Genomic DNA, 16,862 nt, shown 5'->3' on the forward strand with positions numbered 1-16,862 from the left:
AATCTGCATTCATCTACAATGTCGAAAACCTACTTGATCGGATCATTGTAGCACCCTATTAAAAAAACAAAAGTGCAGAATGTCACTGAAGAATATTTGCTGAATGAAGAACCAATAAGAAATTCAATTGACGCTTATTTATGGAGTTGTACTAAAGAAGTTGGTAGTTTAAAAGGCAGATACAGAACAAATGTGTTGTATGGCCATTTTAAAAAAAAAGTCACATTCATGTAGGTTTCAGAGGCCTGAAAATAATGACATTTCCATGTGAAGGTATGTAACGTTTATGCTTACACCTGTACGCCTGCAAGCAATTCCTTGTTCTAGAATACCATATGCATAGCTTGTAATTTTATGATATAGACCAGCTTAAATGTCACCAGTTATCACCTTGCAAATCTGCTGACAGCGCTGGATAAAAGTTCTGGAAACGTGTGAAACATACTTTTATGCATGTTCTTAGTATCCCCAAAATGGAGGTGAATTTTTAGTCCTGTATGTGGCGCTATGCCAAGTAGGAGTTTTCTAACTGTGAAATGTCCTGGGCTTTCTCCTCTGATTGCTAATAAATCCTTTGCTCGGAGGGACGGTGATCACATTCATCATCATTAGCTGCGGTGTAATAACTCTTTGGTGCCATCCTATGTTGCGCAACTTCAAGTCACCATGTAGCCCTGGCACTAAAGTAAACTGGTTGGCTGTCAGATTAGTGCCTGTTCAGATAAACTCTTTCATTGCAAATAAATGAGGGAACTATGTTTTTCCCAAAAACAGAGTAGGTGGGAACTGTATGAGTTGGTGGTAAGAAGACCCACAAAATAGTAATGGAGACAAAGATGACCAAGACAAATCAGCCTAGAGCTCATAAAGATATGGTGATCAGAGAAGGAGACTGTTAACACAGGAGGCATTTTCGGATACTATCATTTAATGCCAGTTTTCCTGCGGATCAGCTCTGAAGAATTATTTAGCTTATTTTCATTGAAATCATTTTAATTTGATTGATATGCCCCTTTTTGCCCATTCAGACTATTTTGTTGCAAGTTGCATTTTAATGTATCAGAGCTTTCTTTTATTATTTTATTGTTTCCCAAACATGTCCTCTCCCACGTAGATATGCTGGTCTCCACCTCTTACGGATTATTACTTTATATTGTTTGGGAATGTTTTGTATTAACGATCATCCTTTGTCACATACTGGTGAGTTTAGCATTTAATATGTTGCATCAGGATTTAATGTGTTTATTTCAGATAACCTTTACCTGTGTACGCTGGCATCTTTAGGGATTGTTGAAAGGTTTTAATTTTGATATTTATACAGTACAGTAAAACAACCACTGTCAAACATTTTACGTGTGCTCAGATTCATTACAAGCTTAACAATAACTCGTATGTTTGCTGATTTTTAATTGATACCATATGTAGTGTTGGAATATCCCTCACCTATTTGTCCTGTGTAAGGCTATGTGCCCACGTAGCGTTTTTGTAGCTTTTTTGCGGCGTATTTACGGACGCGAAAACGCTTGTAAAACGGTCTGCCATGCAAACCAATGTGAATTCGGATATACTGTGCACATGATGCGCTAATTTGCGCGCCAAATTCGCATTGCTTTGCAAAACGCAGCATGACCATTTCTACCGCGATTTCGCGGTGCGTGTGGTACCTGGGATGAAGAGGAGACTACAACTCCTCTTCATCCCGGCTACCACGCGGTGAAAAAAAGAAATAAAAAAGTTAAAAATAAACAAAACCTGTATATTCACCTCTCCGGCGGCCCCCGGTCTCCTCCGGTCTGCTCCTGGCCGCGTCTTCTCTCTTCAGCGTCCCGCAGTGTACTGTCAGAACCTGCGGTGACGTCATTTAGTCACCTGATGGTCACGCAACCGCTGGAGAGGTGAATATACAGGTTTTTTTTATTTTTAACGTTTTAATTCTTTCTTTTCTTTTTTTTTTTTTTACTATAGATGCTGCATTTAAAGCATCTAAGTTGTTCACACATTATAAATCCATGCCGGTTGCATGGATTTATATTGTGTGATCAACTTGTCAAGCACTTTTCCAAGTGATGCTCAAAATCGCTTGGAAAAGTGCTTGAAAAAACACATGTGAAAACGCATGTAAAAACGCTTCTCTCTGGCAGAAAAAACGCATGTAAATCTGCATACGTTTTTTTCTGCCAGAGAGAGGCAAAAACGCTCTGCATCAAATCTGCTACGTGGGCACATAGCCTTAAAGGCTCTGATTTAAGTATTTAGTGTGCAATTTGTCTCTTCGGAGTGGAGTGGACTCCTAGCACCACCTATAGGAAGTAGCAGCCATCCTAAATGTCAATATCGACTCTCTAACAAGCCTTGTCACATGACTTAGGATAAAAGCCAAAACCAAAATTTCAAAGTCATGTGACAAGGCTCGTGAAGAGAGTCGATATTGACTTGTAGGATTGCTGTAGGATTACTTCCTGTAGGTGGCACTACAGTTCTAGCCCTCTTCCTCTCTGAAGAGACAATTTGCATATTTCCCAGTGGAACATTGCAGTTTAAAAGTCTCCTCACCTTGGTATGTCAGGCTTGACATGTCACTCTCCGCAAATAGAAACGTTACCCCTTGGATCCAGGTATTTAGTGTGAAACGTGTTAGTGTATGACAAAAAAAAAACATGTATGGTATAAAGAATTTAGGTACTGGATTAAAACCTTTTGTTACATATGTATGCCCAGGGGAGCTGAGCCGGCCCTACTGTCTTTTCCATGCACCAGGGACAAACAATGAATATTCCGGAGTGATCATCAGGAGTTGTAAGACGATTTTAATTTTTTCTTTTGTTTCCAAAACCACCTAGTGCCTGTAACCCACAGCAGCTAGAAAGTCACATTCAGCCAGCCGTAAGCCACTGGTTGGAAAATACTTCTTAAATTAAGATCTGTTGAATGGCGGGATTTATTATATTGATTACCTAAAAGTACAGCTTCTATACTGCTCATATTTTGTAAATTAGGAAAAGCCGAAATATCAAGAGAGTGCTCTTTATTTTTGGTGTGGACCACTAGGAGGCCAGAATTTCTTCCATCTGTCTGTTAGCATCTTTTTAAGACTCCCTTCTCTGTTTCTTGGCGGTGATCCATTACTTCTGAGATTAGCGTACATTCAGCTTGTCATCAATCACAGCTCCTCAGGCTGGGATTTCTGGTTGCCTGCCAGTCTCTTATCACAGGGGCTCATGTGACTGATGAGAGGTGAAGGTACACACAAGTGGAAAGTCAGGAGCTGTAATTCTAATCAGCCTCTGAAGCCTGGCTAATTGCTCCGGGTACTGCCTCAGTCTTTTGTTTCTGCCTCCTTATCTGTATTATGTCAGTGGGTATCTGCAGCAGAGTCATTCAATGTGGATTCTGTTTTTCTTTCCTCTGCAAACACATGACTACAAATGCAATCATATCGCCTTATTATGCCACAATTCGAAATTTACTGTGCAAATTAATGAATAATTAAGAGTCAATTGGGGACTGGGAAATAAAATGATATAAATGTGAAAAGCTAGGCAGGCAAACCTATACATAATGCATAGACTTTTTATGGTTGTACACAGGGAGCTATACAGAACCCAAATATATGTATATTATATAAAATATAATGAGGGGAGAGGATTATCTATTGAACTAGTTTATACTGCCCTCAAGGACGAGACAGAAACTGCTAAACTAGATTTTGACACAAATGTTGGACAACGCTACTTCTAGAATTATGCTGGAAAATGATGTAAAGAACAAAGAAACTGTATACTTTCCAATTCCAAACTTGAAGTAAAGATCTACCGGTTGGTGAGCTGTCCTGACTAATGATGTATAGGAAGGCATAGCTTGAAAAAGTGTAAAAAAAAAAAAGTTTATTTTTCCACTCACTGTAGGTTTTGCTGACTTTTTGATCCAATGTTGCCAATATTTCAGATCAAAAGAGATTGCATGGATGACAAAGCAATAATGAGGGTAACGAGGTTTCAATCCAGCAATCCCAGGAATAAAAATTACAACGTTACTTAAAAAGTAATTAAAAACCAAGTTGAAGGAGAAATGGGGAAGGAGTGAAGGTGTTAACAGCACTTGAGTTAGTTGATGAATTTCAATCCAAATGGGTTGTTAATCATAGCCTTTGATTAAGGAACCGTGCAGTCCTCCTCATGTGATTTTATCACCTTCTCTCCTTCCCCATTTTTCTTTTCTATTTTTTTCAACATAATTTTTAAATTATTTTTTAAATACAGTTGTAATTTTATTCCTGCGGTTGCTGGATTGAAACCTTGTTAGTCCCATGAAGGCACAGTGTTCAGCATCCACTGTTTGGCATGGTCAAAAAAGGATATTCATACCATACGTTCCCCTTGTTCTCTAAGGCTGCGTGCCCAATATGCGCTTTTCAAGCGTTTTTGCCGCGGAATTTCCGCAGCGAAAACGCTTAAAGAACGCTTGGTAATACGTGCCCCATGGTCTCCAATGATAATCCGAATGTGCTGTGCACATGCTGCGGAAATTTCTGCTGCAGATTATCATTGCGGAAAAATCCGCAGCATGTCCATTAATTTTGCGGACACGCAGCGTAATCGCCGCCATTGACTTGCATTGGACCGCGTGACATCCGCATCACTACACGTGCACAAGCAGATATCATGCGGTTCAATGTGCGGATTGTACCCGGGTCTGGAGAAGAGGAGACTCTCCACCATAGTACCTGTAAAAAAAAGAATTTAAAATAAAGATTATACTTACCTTCTGATGGCCCCCGGTCTCCTCAGCGATGCGTCTGGTGTGTTGTATGGGTCGCGGTGGTGTGAAAGGACCTGCCATGACGTCAGCGGTCGTGTGACCTGTCACATGACTCAATGACGTCATCGCAGGTCCTTTTCACACCACCGCGACCCATACAACACACCAGACACAGCTTAGAAAACACCGGGTGCCATCGGAAGGTAAGTATAATCTTTAGTTTTTACCATTCTTTTTTTTTATTAGTTTTTTTTTTTTTATACTATTACTTGGTCACACTATATAAATCTATGCCGGTTGCATGGATTTATATAGGGTGACCAAGTTGTCAAGCACTTTTTCAAGTGATGCTAAAATCGCTTGGAAAGCGCTTGATAACCCGCATGCAGAAACGCTTGACAAACGCTTCTACCTGGCGGGAAAAATGCATGTAAAATCCACATGCGTTTTTCCTGCCAGGGAGAAGCGGAAAAAATATGCAGCATTTCTGCATCGTGGGCACTTAGTCTAAAGTCTAAGACCTTCACATTAATGTATATAGTAATATTTATCTATCTAACACCTAAAGGATGGTCCTTTTACTACTGCCTATATTTTTTTCATCACCTTATTGCTTGTCATTTCATAATACATACAATAATTATATTATTAAAAAAGGAAACCAACCCAAAGAAAGAAGAAAATAAACCAAGCTAATTGAAAGTGAATTAAATCTGTTTCTACTGCCTAAAATCAATAATTTCCTTCCTGCAGGATTGCTAGCTAGGCTATTGCTTCCTCTCAAAATGTTTGGAAAGCAATAGAGAAATTACTATCAATTATATTACATGGTTCTATACAGTCTGAAATGAAAGAAATTGTAAAGTATTGTAATGAACAAACGTAACCAATAAAAGGGCCTCATTGTGAAGCTACTAAAGGGAAATGTGAGTTGCATGAATGTAACAAAATATAAACGTGTATTTTAGGTTCGGGAGCTGCAGACGCGACTGCAGAGTGTTCAGGCATCGGGTCCTTCCAGCCCTGGCCGGCTCACATCTGCAAGTAGACCGGTCAACCCGAGCACCGGGGAGCTCAGCACAAGCAGCAGCAGTAATGACATTCCTATAGCTAAGGTGAGAAACTGTGCGTCCGCCATTGCCATACCTGCTCTGTGTGTGAATAAATCTGCAAATAAAGTGACATTTCTGACAATACAGATGTAGCCTTTCTTAAAATGACAGATATCACAATGCAAAAAAGTGTAACTATACCCAACCATAGAAATTCAATGACTTTCATTAAATTTGTAAATGTTCTGCATCGCAATAACTTTTTTTTTGCGTGATAGTTAAAGTAAGGCCACTACTGTGTAGTCATTAATATATCTAAGGGATGCTTCGATTAATAGAGCAATGCTTCAAACTAAAAATGAGGGAGTCGTTCAGCGACATGAAAAGTTTTTCATTGGCTTCCAATTGTTAGTTAATTATGCCCCTTCTTAGTCTCTGCCTTTAACCTCTTAAGGACTCAGCAATTTTTTATTTTTGCCATTTTTCTTTTTTTTTTTCCATCCTTTTTCTTCCAAGAGCCACAACTTTCCTGTTTTCCTGCTAACATAGCCCTATGTGGGTTTGTTTTTTGCAGGATGAGTTGTAGCTTTGAATTACCCAATTAGATTTACTCAATAATAAACTAAAAAACCCGGAAGAAATTTCCACATGAAGTGAAATGGTAAAAAAAAATAAAATCCAGTTTCGCCATTGTATTTGGGTATTGTTTTTACTTCATTCAGTGTGCAATACGAATTAGCTGGCAGCATGATTATACAGGTAAGTACAATTACAGCGATAATAAACTTTATTTTATTATTTAAATATTAAAAAAACAAAACCTGAAGTTTGAAAATAAAAATAAGAGACCCTTAACTTTGTATTATATTTCCATTGATGGGGCTGTGTAAGGGCTTGTTTTGTGTGACAAGCTGATGTTTTTAATACCAAAAATTTGGGGTACATGCATCATTTTTTTTCTCTTGGAATGGGTAGGAGGGAGTAAGTGTGTTGACCAAAAAAAACAATGTTTCATTTTTTTTTTTCTTTATGGTTAATGTGTGGGTTAACTAAGGATTTTTACATACATTTTTAATTTTCTTTTATATCTTTATTTTTAAATGGAGAGTTTGTGAATTTTTTTGTTTTGTTTTATTTGTTTTTTTAATAACCTTTCTACTGAACCTGTGACTTCAGCGTTAACCTGTGATTATATGACTGCTGCCTTTATATACTACAGTAGCTAACTTTTGCAGTTTATAGTGAAAAATAATATCTCTGATACCTGGGGCTGGGCTTCATGGCCAGCATCTGCCCTATGTGGAGCTCTATACACCCGCTCCTTGATATATTAGTATGTCATAGGGCAGGAAGGGGTTAAGGGTGATGGAAATGGGGGTCTAATTTGGCTAATGAACTGAGCCAGATACCCCCCATTTAAGTATATACCTGATGTACAAAGGGGGGGGGGGGGACTCTCTGACGTGGAGCTACTGGTACCATCGGACCAGCGGTCAAATAAAGATTTCACAATTAAAGTATATTATTAAGCCTAATTAATATTTGGACACCAGTGAAAAACTTTGTGTCAACAAACAGCCCTTAACTGCTTCTGTACTGCTATGAACTTTATACATCCTGCATTGATGTTCTAAACTATTAATGCAGTCTAAACAGCTTTCATGCATATATGGGAGGAAAGCTGCTGTCATACTCCGCTAGACTTCCTAGTGGGAAGATAAACGTGGTTTATTGCCATTTTTACCTTCCCCATCTCTGTATACACAGCACTGAAATACCTCTGTGTATATAGATGAGGATGCACTTACCCTGCTTCCTCTTCTGGACCCAGTGAACATGTAATCACTGGGTGTAGGAACTGAACAGGAGCTGCTTGGTCCTAGGAAACCTAGACAGCTCTTATGCAGCCAGGAGGGATAATACACCAGCTCCAGTAACAAGGGAAATCGTCAAAAAAAATATTGATATGTTAAATTGCCCCCCTTCGCCACCACAAAGGTCAGGGAGAACAGTGTATAAAAAACGAAAGAAATAAAATTAGCAAAACTAAAATAGAAAAAAAAATGTAAGTAAAAAAGTAAACTAAAAAAAGGACACTGTTAGTCTAAATCTGTTTCCAGCCATGCCCCCTTAAAAAGTGTCCAATATATAAAAATAATTTCTACATAAAGGGGGGTTCATTTTGAAATGTTTTACAGGTCCTTTGTGACCATACAAAAGTGAATATTAGACATCTCCTATTTTTTCTTTACATTTTCCCCATATTATCAGCAAAAAGAAAAAAAAAAGATATATAAAAATCCCATAAAAATGAAGCCCCATGTGTCGTGGAATAAAGACTCAAAAATTATTTTTAATATTCGAATGAGAAACAAAATCACAGAGCCATTAATAGCACATGTACTATAAAAGCCGAAAATGTGCCTGGTCAGGAAGTGGGGTTAGATGGCCCGGTCATGAATTGGTTAAACAGCTTTTTTCAATTTAGTGCTCTAGTTTTTTCATTCTTGTTTTCCAAGAGCCATAACTATTTTTATTTGTTTGGTTGCCAGCCAAATGAGAGCTTGTTCTTTGTGGTACAAGTTTTATTTAACCAAATCATGTATTGGAAAATGTAAAAATATTCATTGTGTAGTGAAATTTAAAAATTAAACCTTGCAATTCCACTGTTGTGTATTTTTAGGTTTAGTTTTTATGACATTCACTTTGTAGTAAAAATTACTTTTTAACTTTGGAGTGTTTTTTTGTTTTTTTTACTCTTTATAACTTTAAAATACTTGGCAATATGTTTGGCAATCGGATGACAGAGAGCAGTCCAAAAACTTAGATGCCACTGTCATGTTTGGCAGGATTTGGCCTGTTCAGCTGTTCTGTCAACTTGCTGGTCCATACAATAATATCAATTTATCTTTTTTAGTTATAAATTTACAAAAAGAGAATCCCAAACGTGGTGATTTCTCCAAGGTATCCAATTATGCAACGAAACAATATTTTTCATGTTGTACACTCCCATTGTCCCTTCTACACAGCAGTATTTCCTAGCTTGGAAGCAGGAAGTCTAACACAGCTCCTGAATAGTAAGACAGCAAAAAGCCCCATCGTCGGTCTCTATAACCCTAGAATGCGTGACGTTACAAATCTACACTTTTACGTTACGGGGGCCTTTTAGGGCCCCGTGCAAATCATATGGAGAAACTCACAAAAATAACTTTTACAAGTTTATTTCAAAATTTCAAACAAAGATATGAAAAACACACAAAGGTATATAAATCTAGAGTAAACTAGCTGCAGCTACATTTCTTTTCTAACTTTTTCTTTTTAATTTTATTGGTCTTCCAAACAATTTTCACATGTTATCTTTTCTGAAGAACGTTCTTTACAGACATTTTCCCCACAAGTGATACAATATTGCTCAGTTTTCCTCTCTAAGTTTCTTGGACAAATGAAACAACACCTTTTGTTTTCTTTCTCCTGGCCCTGGAATATCCTGAAACTGTACGCAACACCTTTTCATTGCTTCTTTAGTTTGCTTTGGCAAGCATTTCATGTTGCTTCGCTCTATCATGTGAGGCATTACAAGTTCATGGCAAAGGTCCTTCAAGAATAGGCGTCTCCTGTCCTTCCTCTTTGCATGGAATTCTGGATGAATTTCTGTACAAATAATGAATGAATTCAGGGCTGCTACATCAAGCATATTTGAAAAAATTACTACAGGCCAACGTCTTGTTTGCCTCTAGCATGAATATTCTCCCACCATTTCATCCATTTTGTCTACACCTCCTTTAGTTTTATTGTAATGCAGGATGATTTCTGGTTTAAATTTCATGTCATTGCTGTCAATACTGCAATCATAATGCATGGTACTGAGTAATATAACGGATTTCTCCTTCTTCGCTTTGTCAGATACCAATGTCACTTTGTTGTTGAAACCAAAGACACTCTCATTAAGTGCTCGCTGTAAATTGTGTTTCATTGCTTGAGGAATTTCTCGTCGGTTTGGCTTCATAGTACCAACAAGTGTAACCGCTTTTTCAAGCAGAAAATTGCCCAGTGCAACATTGGTAAAATAATTGTCCATGGTAATGTTTCTACCTGAATTGTATATTGGTACAGCAAGTGTTTTCACAATCTAGACCCTAGATCTTTCTGTACTGGTGCCACAGTAGATAAGCCCATTTATGTCATAATAATTTGCAGAATCACGCATCCAGAAGATTTTTATTCCATACTTGGCTGGTTTACTGGGCATGTATTGTATGAACTTGCAACGTCCTCTGAAGGGTACAAGTTGCTCATCTACTGTAACATTAGTACTTGGATTGTAAAGTTTGGTGCAATTTTTGATAAATATGTTACAGATATAACTGATAGGGGCTAATTTGTCTGTTTGGAACCTCACACACTAGTTTGCTTTTCATAAAATTGAATGTTTCTTCTAATTTCCTCATCTCTGTCCACTGCCATTGTCACTTTATAGCGTGGATCAGAAAGTGGGTTCAGAAATAATTCTCTGATTGGAACATCATACGATTTTTGACTCCCTGCCAGCAGTAAAAGTCCAATATATACCTAAAGTTCCTCTTTTGCGATATTTTTCAGGACTTATTTTTTGCAGAAGCGATACGTCTTCCTTCTAGGCCTTATCACTCCCTCCCAAAATCACATGACATCCTCACATGTCATGATCCACCCCCTGGCCCCTCCACCAGCAACCCTGACTACAAATAAAGTAACTGGAGACACAAACACTGCTGAGTACACGATAAAAATAGCAGGGGCCTAAAAGGCCCCCATTCCGTACAGATGTGGTTTTCCCCAAAAAAGCATTGTCACACCAAAATGCCTATCAAAAAAATGATATGAACAACTGGACATTACCAACAATGACATACTTGAGGAATACCTAGAGTTTCAAAATTCTAACTAAAGTAATTTGGCAGATAATAGCAAAAAAGTAAGCACCGGGGCCTAAAATTCCCCCGATACGCATTGTAGGGTTAAGGGCCAGAGCTATTGTTACTAAATAAGACAGGGATTTTTTCAGTTGTCCTAATTACATACATTACACAGTGTAGTGTGTGTCAGTGTTTTTGGTATAAAAAAAGTCACAAAAAATCATTGTAGTTTTTAATGCAGATTTGTTGTGAATGCCAGAAGTGGATCCAACAGGAGGAAGTTCTTTCTTTTTATATTTTCCATTCCTTCTTAATTTACTTCTAGCTTTTACTCAAACAAACGGCATGGCAAATGTTAAAATGCTCTCTACATGATACAGATGCACAAATTCTGTCCAAATGTATTGCACATACTCAGGTTGTAATGTGGAGACTGGAGCGATGCTTCATATTTGGTGCTCAGCTCTACGTCCAGTGGTAAGATCTGTTTCAAGCATACCTCCGGGTCTCTAGTGCTTGCATCACACCCACTCATCATATTGCTCTTTTATCCCTGATTCTTGGATCGACTCCAATAGTAGTTTTAAAAGAAGGGGATTTTTAGACAATTTTGGCAAGTAAGTACAGTAATCTCACATCATTGGAAATCAAGGGAAGTTTGTTCTATTAGAGAGTGGGTTTCTATAATAGGTTATGTCATGCGCATGGAAACTCTGGTGGCTGAAGAGAACGAAGGTGAACTAAAGTTTTTCTTGCTTGATCTCAATATACAGCAGTCAAATCTGATCTGGCCTCCCCTCCTAGTTGACTATAATGTTAATTTAAAAAAGAAAAGTAAGTATCTTCTAGAGATTAGATCTTTATGTTACAAAGAGAATTCATATCCTTTTGTCAACCCCCACCCCCTTTTTTTTTGTCTTCCTACTGTTTTTCATTCTACTCTACTACTTTGAAAAACACTCATCGATATCTGAAAAATTAAAATGTTGTCTTGTGGCGCAGAGTCATATTTGAAGCTAACTTGGGACTGCTCCATGCATGTTTATATTAGATGCCTATGTAATGCATAGATAGGGTATATTGAACCAGTTGCTGTTGAACATGGTCATACTGTGTACTTTATTATTATTATTATTATGCTTTGCTTATATAGCACCATTATATTCCATATCGCTTTAAAAACATTATCATTACTGTTCCCATTGGGGCTCACAATCTACATTCCCTATCAGTATGTCTTTGGAGTGTGGGAGGAAACCAGAGGAAACCCACACAAACATGGGGAGAACATACAAACTCTGGTGGAATTTGATCCCAGGATCTCCAGCAAGGGCTGGAGTAGGACTTGTGGTGTGCACCACTCATCTGATGCTCCTGATTCATCAGCAGACATGTGCCTCTTCATGAATCAGGAGTGTCTGACTCCAGCACACCCCGTCATCAAGAATGGCATGAACCACCGGTCTTGATGAATTGGGGCCATGATCCTTTGTTCTTCGGATAGATAAGCCGCTGACAGGATCTTCTGACAGTGGCTTACTCCACTTTCTCCGTAGAGAATATGGACACTCAGACAAGAGTTTTCTCAGGTATATGGACATGTTTGAGAACAACCTGTATACTATTTAGGTACCATACATTGCTGTGTATGTAATAATGGTGTATGTTCATTTCTCTTGAAGATTGCAGAGCGTGTGAAGTTGTCGAAGACCAGGTCAGAGTCGTCTTCATCAGAGAGACCAATCCTTGGCTCAGAGATCAGCAGCATAGGAGTGAGTGTATAGTGAGAGTATCCAGTAACATCTGTGCTCTTCTTTCTCCTATTTAGGACAGCTGCTTATATAACCATTTTTATAAAACCTTGGCATGTATTGTAGGTGTCAAGCAGTGTGGCTGAACACCTGGCCCATTCCTTACAAGACTGCTCCAATATCCAAGAGATCTTCCAGACACTTTACTCTCATGGTTCTGCCATATCTGAGAGCAAAATTAGAGAGTTTGAGGTAGAGACTGAGAGGCTAAACAGGTAAGAAGCCAAAAAGAGAGCAATTATATGTCTACAGGCTCGTTCATGCACATATCTGTATGTTTCCATCTATTTATAGGGCACTTAAATTTATACACAGCAAGCTTAATTCAGTGTCACCATCATAGCTGGTAAATGAAAAAAAAAATGGATCTGTAATACAAATTCATATTTTTTATTCACATTTAATATTCCGTATGGTAGCAAGTAACTAAAAACTGACATACAAATATGAAAAATATAAAAGAATAATGCAAATAATATTTTCAGACAAGAAGGCTGTGGATAGATTTAGTTATATGTACATGTCCTCAGTACCATACACTACATGTATAGGAGTGCAGTGTGTCAGCACTGTTCTGCCTGGGAGTCAAATATGTCATTCAACTCAAGTTTACTACAAGCAAAGTAAAGCAAAAGTTTACCCAGCACAAAATAAAGATGAACTTGTAAAACCTGATAAGAATTGTGCCGCCTTTTAAGAATCCCCTGGTGATGTGATTTATACATACAAGCAGCTCCTTGTTTTAGTCTGTATTTCACTCTAGCCAAGTTCATGCAACTGTATAAAAAAATTATCAGTTTCATCCAGAAAACACAGAATTTTTTTTTCTCGCTTATCATCCGTGTGCATGCTGGTTTTTTTTTTTGTTGTTTTTTTCTTTTTTTTTTTTTTTTTTTTTACAGCAGCAGTTACTAATCATTTCCAAGACCATTTACAGTTGCCCATGTAAAGAATTGCAATGAATCCATAAAAAAATGGGTACTGTAGTGTGGCTCTGTATGACATCCAATTTTTTTTTTGTGCACCCATAGACTTTAATGGGTGAGTCTCATCCAACACCTGGGAGCTACTAGAACATGGTGCGATATCGTCAGTGAAAAAAAATTCGCTCATCTGCACTGCATCATTGAATAACATTGGTCCAAGTGCTGTCAGTTTGTCACGGAGAGTGCTGGTACTGAAAATATGGTCAAGTGATCCTACCCTTAAAGTGGGACTCTCAAGATATAGATGTCTGTGTATTTATTTATATATATACAGTACAGACCAAAAGTTTGGACACACCTTCTCATTTAAAGATTTTTCTGTATTTTCTTGACTATGGAAATTGTACATTCACACTGAAGGCATCAAAACTATGAATTAACACATGTGGAATTATATACTTAACAAAAAAAGTGTGAAACAACTGAAAATATGTCTTATATTCTAGGTTCTTCAAAGTAGCCACCTTTTGCTTTGATGACTGCTTTGCACACTCTTGGCATTCTCTTGATGAGCTTCAAGAGCAGTGTTTACACTACATTACTATATATTATGTGTGTGTGTATAGAGATGTGTGTGTATATGTATATATGTATGTATAATGTGTATATATATAATATTAAATGAAAATTATTTTTTTTTTACCCTGGTTCTTAGTGTCATACTAGAAATACAAGTGTGGGAGAAGTATATTTTCTGCCAGCGTACAGCGAGCAGTGTATTGCGCACCTTATGGGGAATATGCACTCTGTTGTACTTGGTGATGTTCACTGAAATTGAGTGCGGCTTTAATGCTTCTCCTCCTCCTACGACTGAAACAAACATAACAATTGTGCCAGTATAAGTGCCAGGAGGGCTTAAGACGACTGGTTGTAAACTGGAAAAATCACCTTAATAAATTTTTTCAATCTGTTGCCAAATGACATTCTTAAGAGAATAGAGAAATAGCTCTTTATTCCTGGTCTGGGCTTATGTGCTTTAATAAATTGCAAATATTGGAAAGAATGTCAACCGGAAAATATTTGTTTGTTTGGAAAAAAAATAAATTCTCTAATGACATTTAGCGAGCACAGATTTTTCCCTTATACTGAAGAAATATGCCCAGTAATTGCCGAGTAGATCTGTTGCTTTCTGCGCTCGGAGTAATATCACTTCAGTTTACTGGAGAGAGCAAATGTAACTGTAAAGGGAAAAACATTGCGCCCTTATTCCCAGAGAGCCGCTTCTTTGGAAACCTTTGCACGCATTCCAGATGCAACAAGCTATTGTGTCTAGCAATCAGTAATATACAGGTAGAGAACATCCGAAAAGCTCTCTTGAGCAGCAATAAATCTGCTCCTAATCTGTCAGTGAGAACCATATCACTGTACCATCTGGGTTACCGGTAAGAAGAAATGAGAAGATTTAAAGGTTTATCCTCAGAAGAGAGCTAATGACTATACAGAGTGTGTGCGGCTATTGCATTATTTGTAGGAGTTGTGCGGAGCTCTTATAGCAACTCATGCACAGCTTGTATAATTGATACAGCAGGGTTCTTATAGGGAGAATTGAGCCATATTAAGCGATGCCCCAAACCATGCCAAATGCAGAAGAGACCGAAACGTTGGCAGGTATCTGCTCACTTAGATAATGCCATCTTGTTATTTTTCCTGGCAGCTTGAATTTACCCAGTGTTTTAGTAAAAGCTACTTTTAAACTGGAATTAAAGGTTAGACTGGGCTTTCATAAATTTCTATGAAAAAGTAGGGTCAGATGACATTGGTAAGGCAACCTTGGCCATTACACTGAAATTTCTGCATGTGTTGAGCTGGGATGCAAATTGACCTTTTTTGACAGGTAATTTTTTATTGGATATTCTTCAAGCAACAATTATACTTGGGCTACATGGCAACATGTGTCGCGCAAAATTAAGATTGTGGTTTTGAATTGCAACATTGCATCTAAGTAGTTCCTGACTTGCGACTGTGTTGCAACACAAGAAATCATATTTTTCCAAATCTGTTTGATTTTCTGGCATGGTCGCAAGGTCCACAGATCTCACTTATCATAGACTTCAATGCAACTTGCATGTGACGTATCTGGAACTTAGCAGTTTTTTGAGTTTCATTTTACTACCGAGCTGCAGCTCTGAAGCAGTCATGTAGCGCCAGCCTTAGACTGCAGTACACAATGGAGGATTTTGTATGGGGCTCGCGTCAGTAAATATGCAGGTCGCCTTGCTTTTATATAGATGGAGCTATTGGGACCTATTGTAAGATAGACTAAAGACTATAACTGTTATCCCTAGGCATGTTGTGTAACGTATGACCTGTTGTAGAGTATTTAGCTCCACAACAAGCTCTCTGAGTGCCAGTTATTGTTTTTAGATGGTTTACACTACAAACACACACCAGCCAATTAAATATTAATCGTAACACATTATTGTATGAGAGGAGAAAACGTACAATAGTACAATGCATTATTTTTCCAGAGATTATGGTGAGCTGTGCTCCTCAACAATAGGCCAGTATAATTATGATTATTGCACCTAAGTGCTTATTGATCTCAGGTTCCGCATACTCTGCTATATTTATTGCTCTCAGTGCAGTGCAGTCTTCTGGAAAAGTAGAAAAACAAGCTGTGATTTACATGGCAGGATAAAAATATTGATCTTTTCTCTGCAGTCGAATTGAGCACTTAAAATCCCAGAATGATTTGTTGACGATAACACTGGAGGAGTGTAAGAGCAATGCCGAAAGAATGAGCATGCTGGTGGGGAAGTACGAGTCGAACGCTACTGCCCTGAGGCTGGCTCTACAGTACAGGTACGTACCGCTCACCAATTAGCCTGTTCCTATGTTAGAAATAGAACTATGTATGCAGGGCTTTAAAAGTCTAGTTTATATTAGATCTATAAAGCATCAGAAAATATACGGTAAAAGGTACAAACTAGAGTCCATTTGCGGTATTTAAAAAAAGTCACTTTACATCTTGGATTATACACAACTCCATGTAACATATATCTGAACTGCTGGATTTTGTTGAAACCAAGCTGGCATTTGGTTTCAGCAATGGTTTATGGCACCATTTTTGTTAACTTACAAATTTGGGAATAAGAGATATCTCTTAATCCTCCAGTGGTCCCAGGAACGGGGATTTGAAACCCCGAAACTGGGTTCTGCGAGCCCTGTTTTCGATAGAGTGGAGGTGCACATGCTCTGCAAAGCCTGGCTCACAGCGATCAGTAAATTACTCATATACCAGTGGCCCCCACCTTCCTTACCAAGAGAGACGCATTCAGCTCTGAGAAAGGGTTGTGAGCCACATCTACACCCCCTACTCGGAATAGTGATAGCCTGCCTCCAACCCCTCAAAGTAGATGC

At 38.2% G+C, this 16,862-nt stretch overlaps 1 protein-coding gene across 3 annotated transcripts in view; it reads left to right on the top strand.

Annotated features, from left to right (window-relative positions):
* Nucleotides 1-16,862, top strand: part of MCC (MCC regulator of WNT signaling pathway) — a 367,192-nt gene that overhangs the window by 298,144 nt on the left and 52,186 nt on the right. For all 3 annotated transcript variants that reach the window (XM_073677247.1, XM_073677253.1, XM_073677262.1), the window contains 4 exons: nucleotides 5,727-5,873; nucleotides 12,388-12,477; nucleotides 12,583-12,731; nucleotides 16,164-16,304. In XM_073677247.1, the coding sequence (XP_073533348.1) occupies nucleotides 5,727-5,873; nucleotides 12,388-12,477; nucleotides 12,583-12,731; nucleotides 16,164-16,304 (527 nt within the window). The remainder of the gene's footprint in view (nucleotides 1-5,726; nucleotides 5,874-12,387; nucleotides 12,478-12,582; nucleotides 12,732-16,163; nucleotides 16,305-16,862) is intronic.

Source organism: Phyllobates terribilis, unplaced genomic scaffold (genome assembly GCF_046119375.1).
Source record: "Phyllobates terribilis strain yellow unplaced genomic scaffold, ASM4611937v1 Scaffold_1__5_contigs__length_1240528914, whole genome shotgun sequence".
NCBI classification, from domain to species: Eukaryota; Metazoa; Chordata; class Amphibia; order Anura; family Dendrobatidae; genus Phyllobates; species Phyllobates terribilis.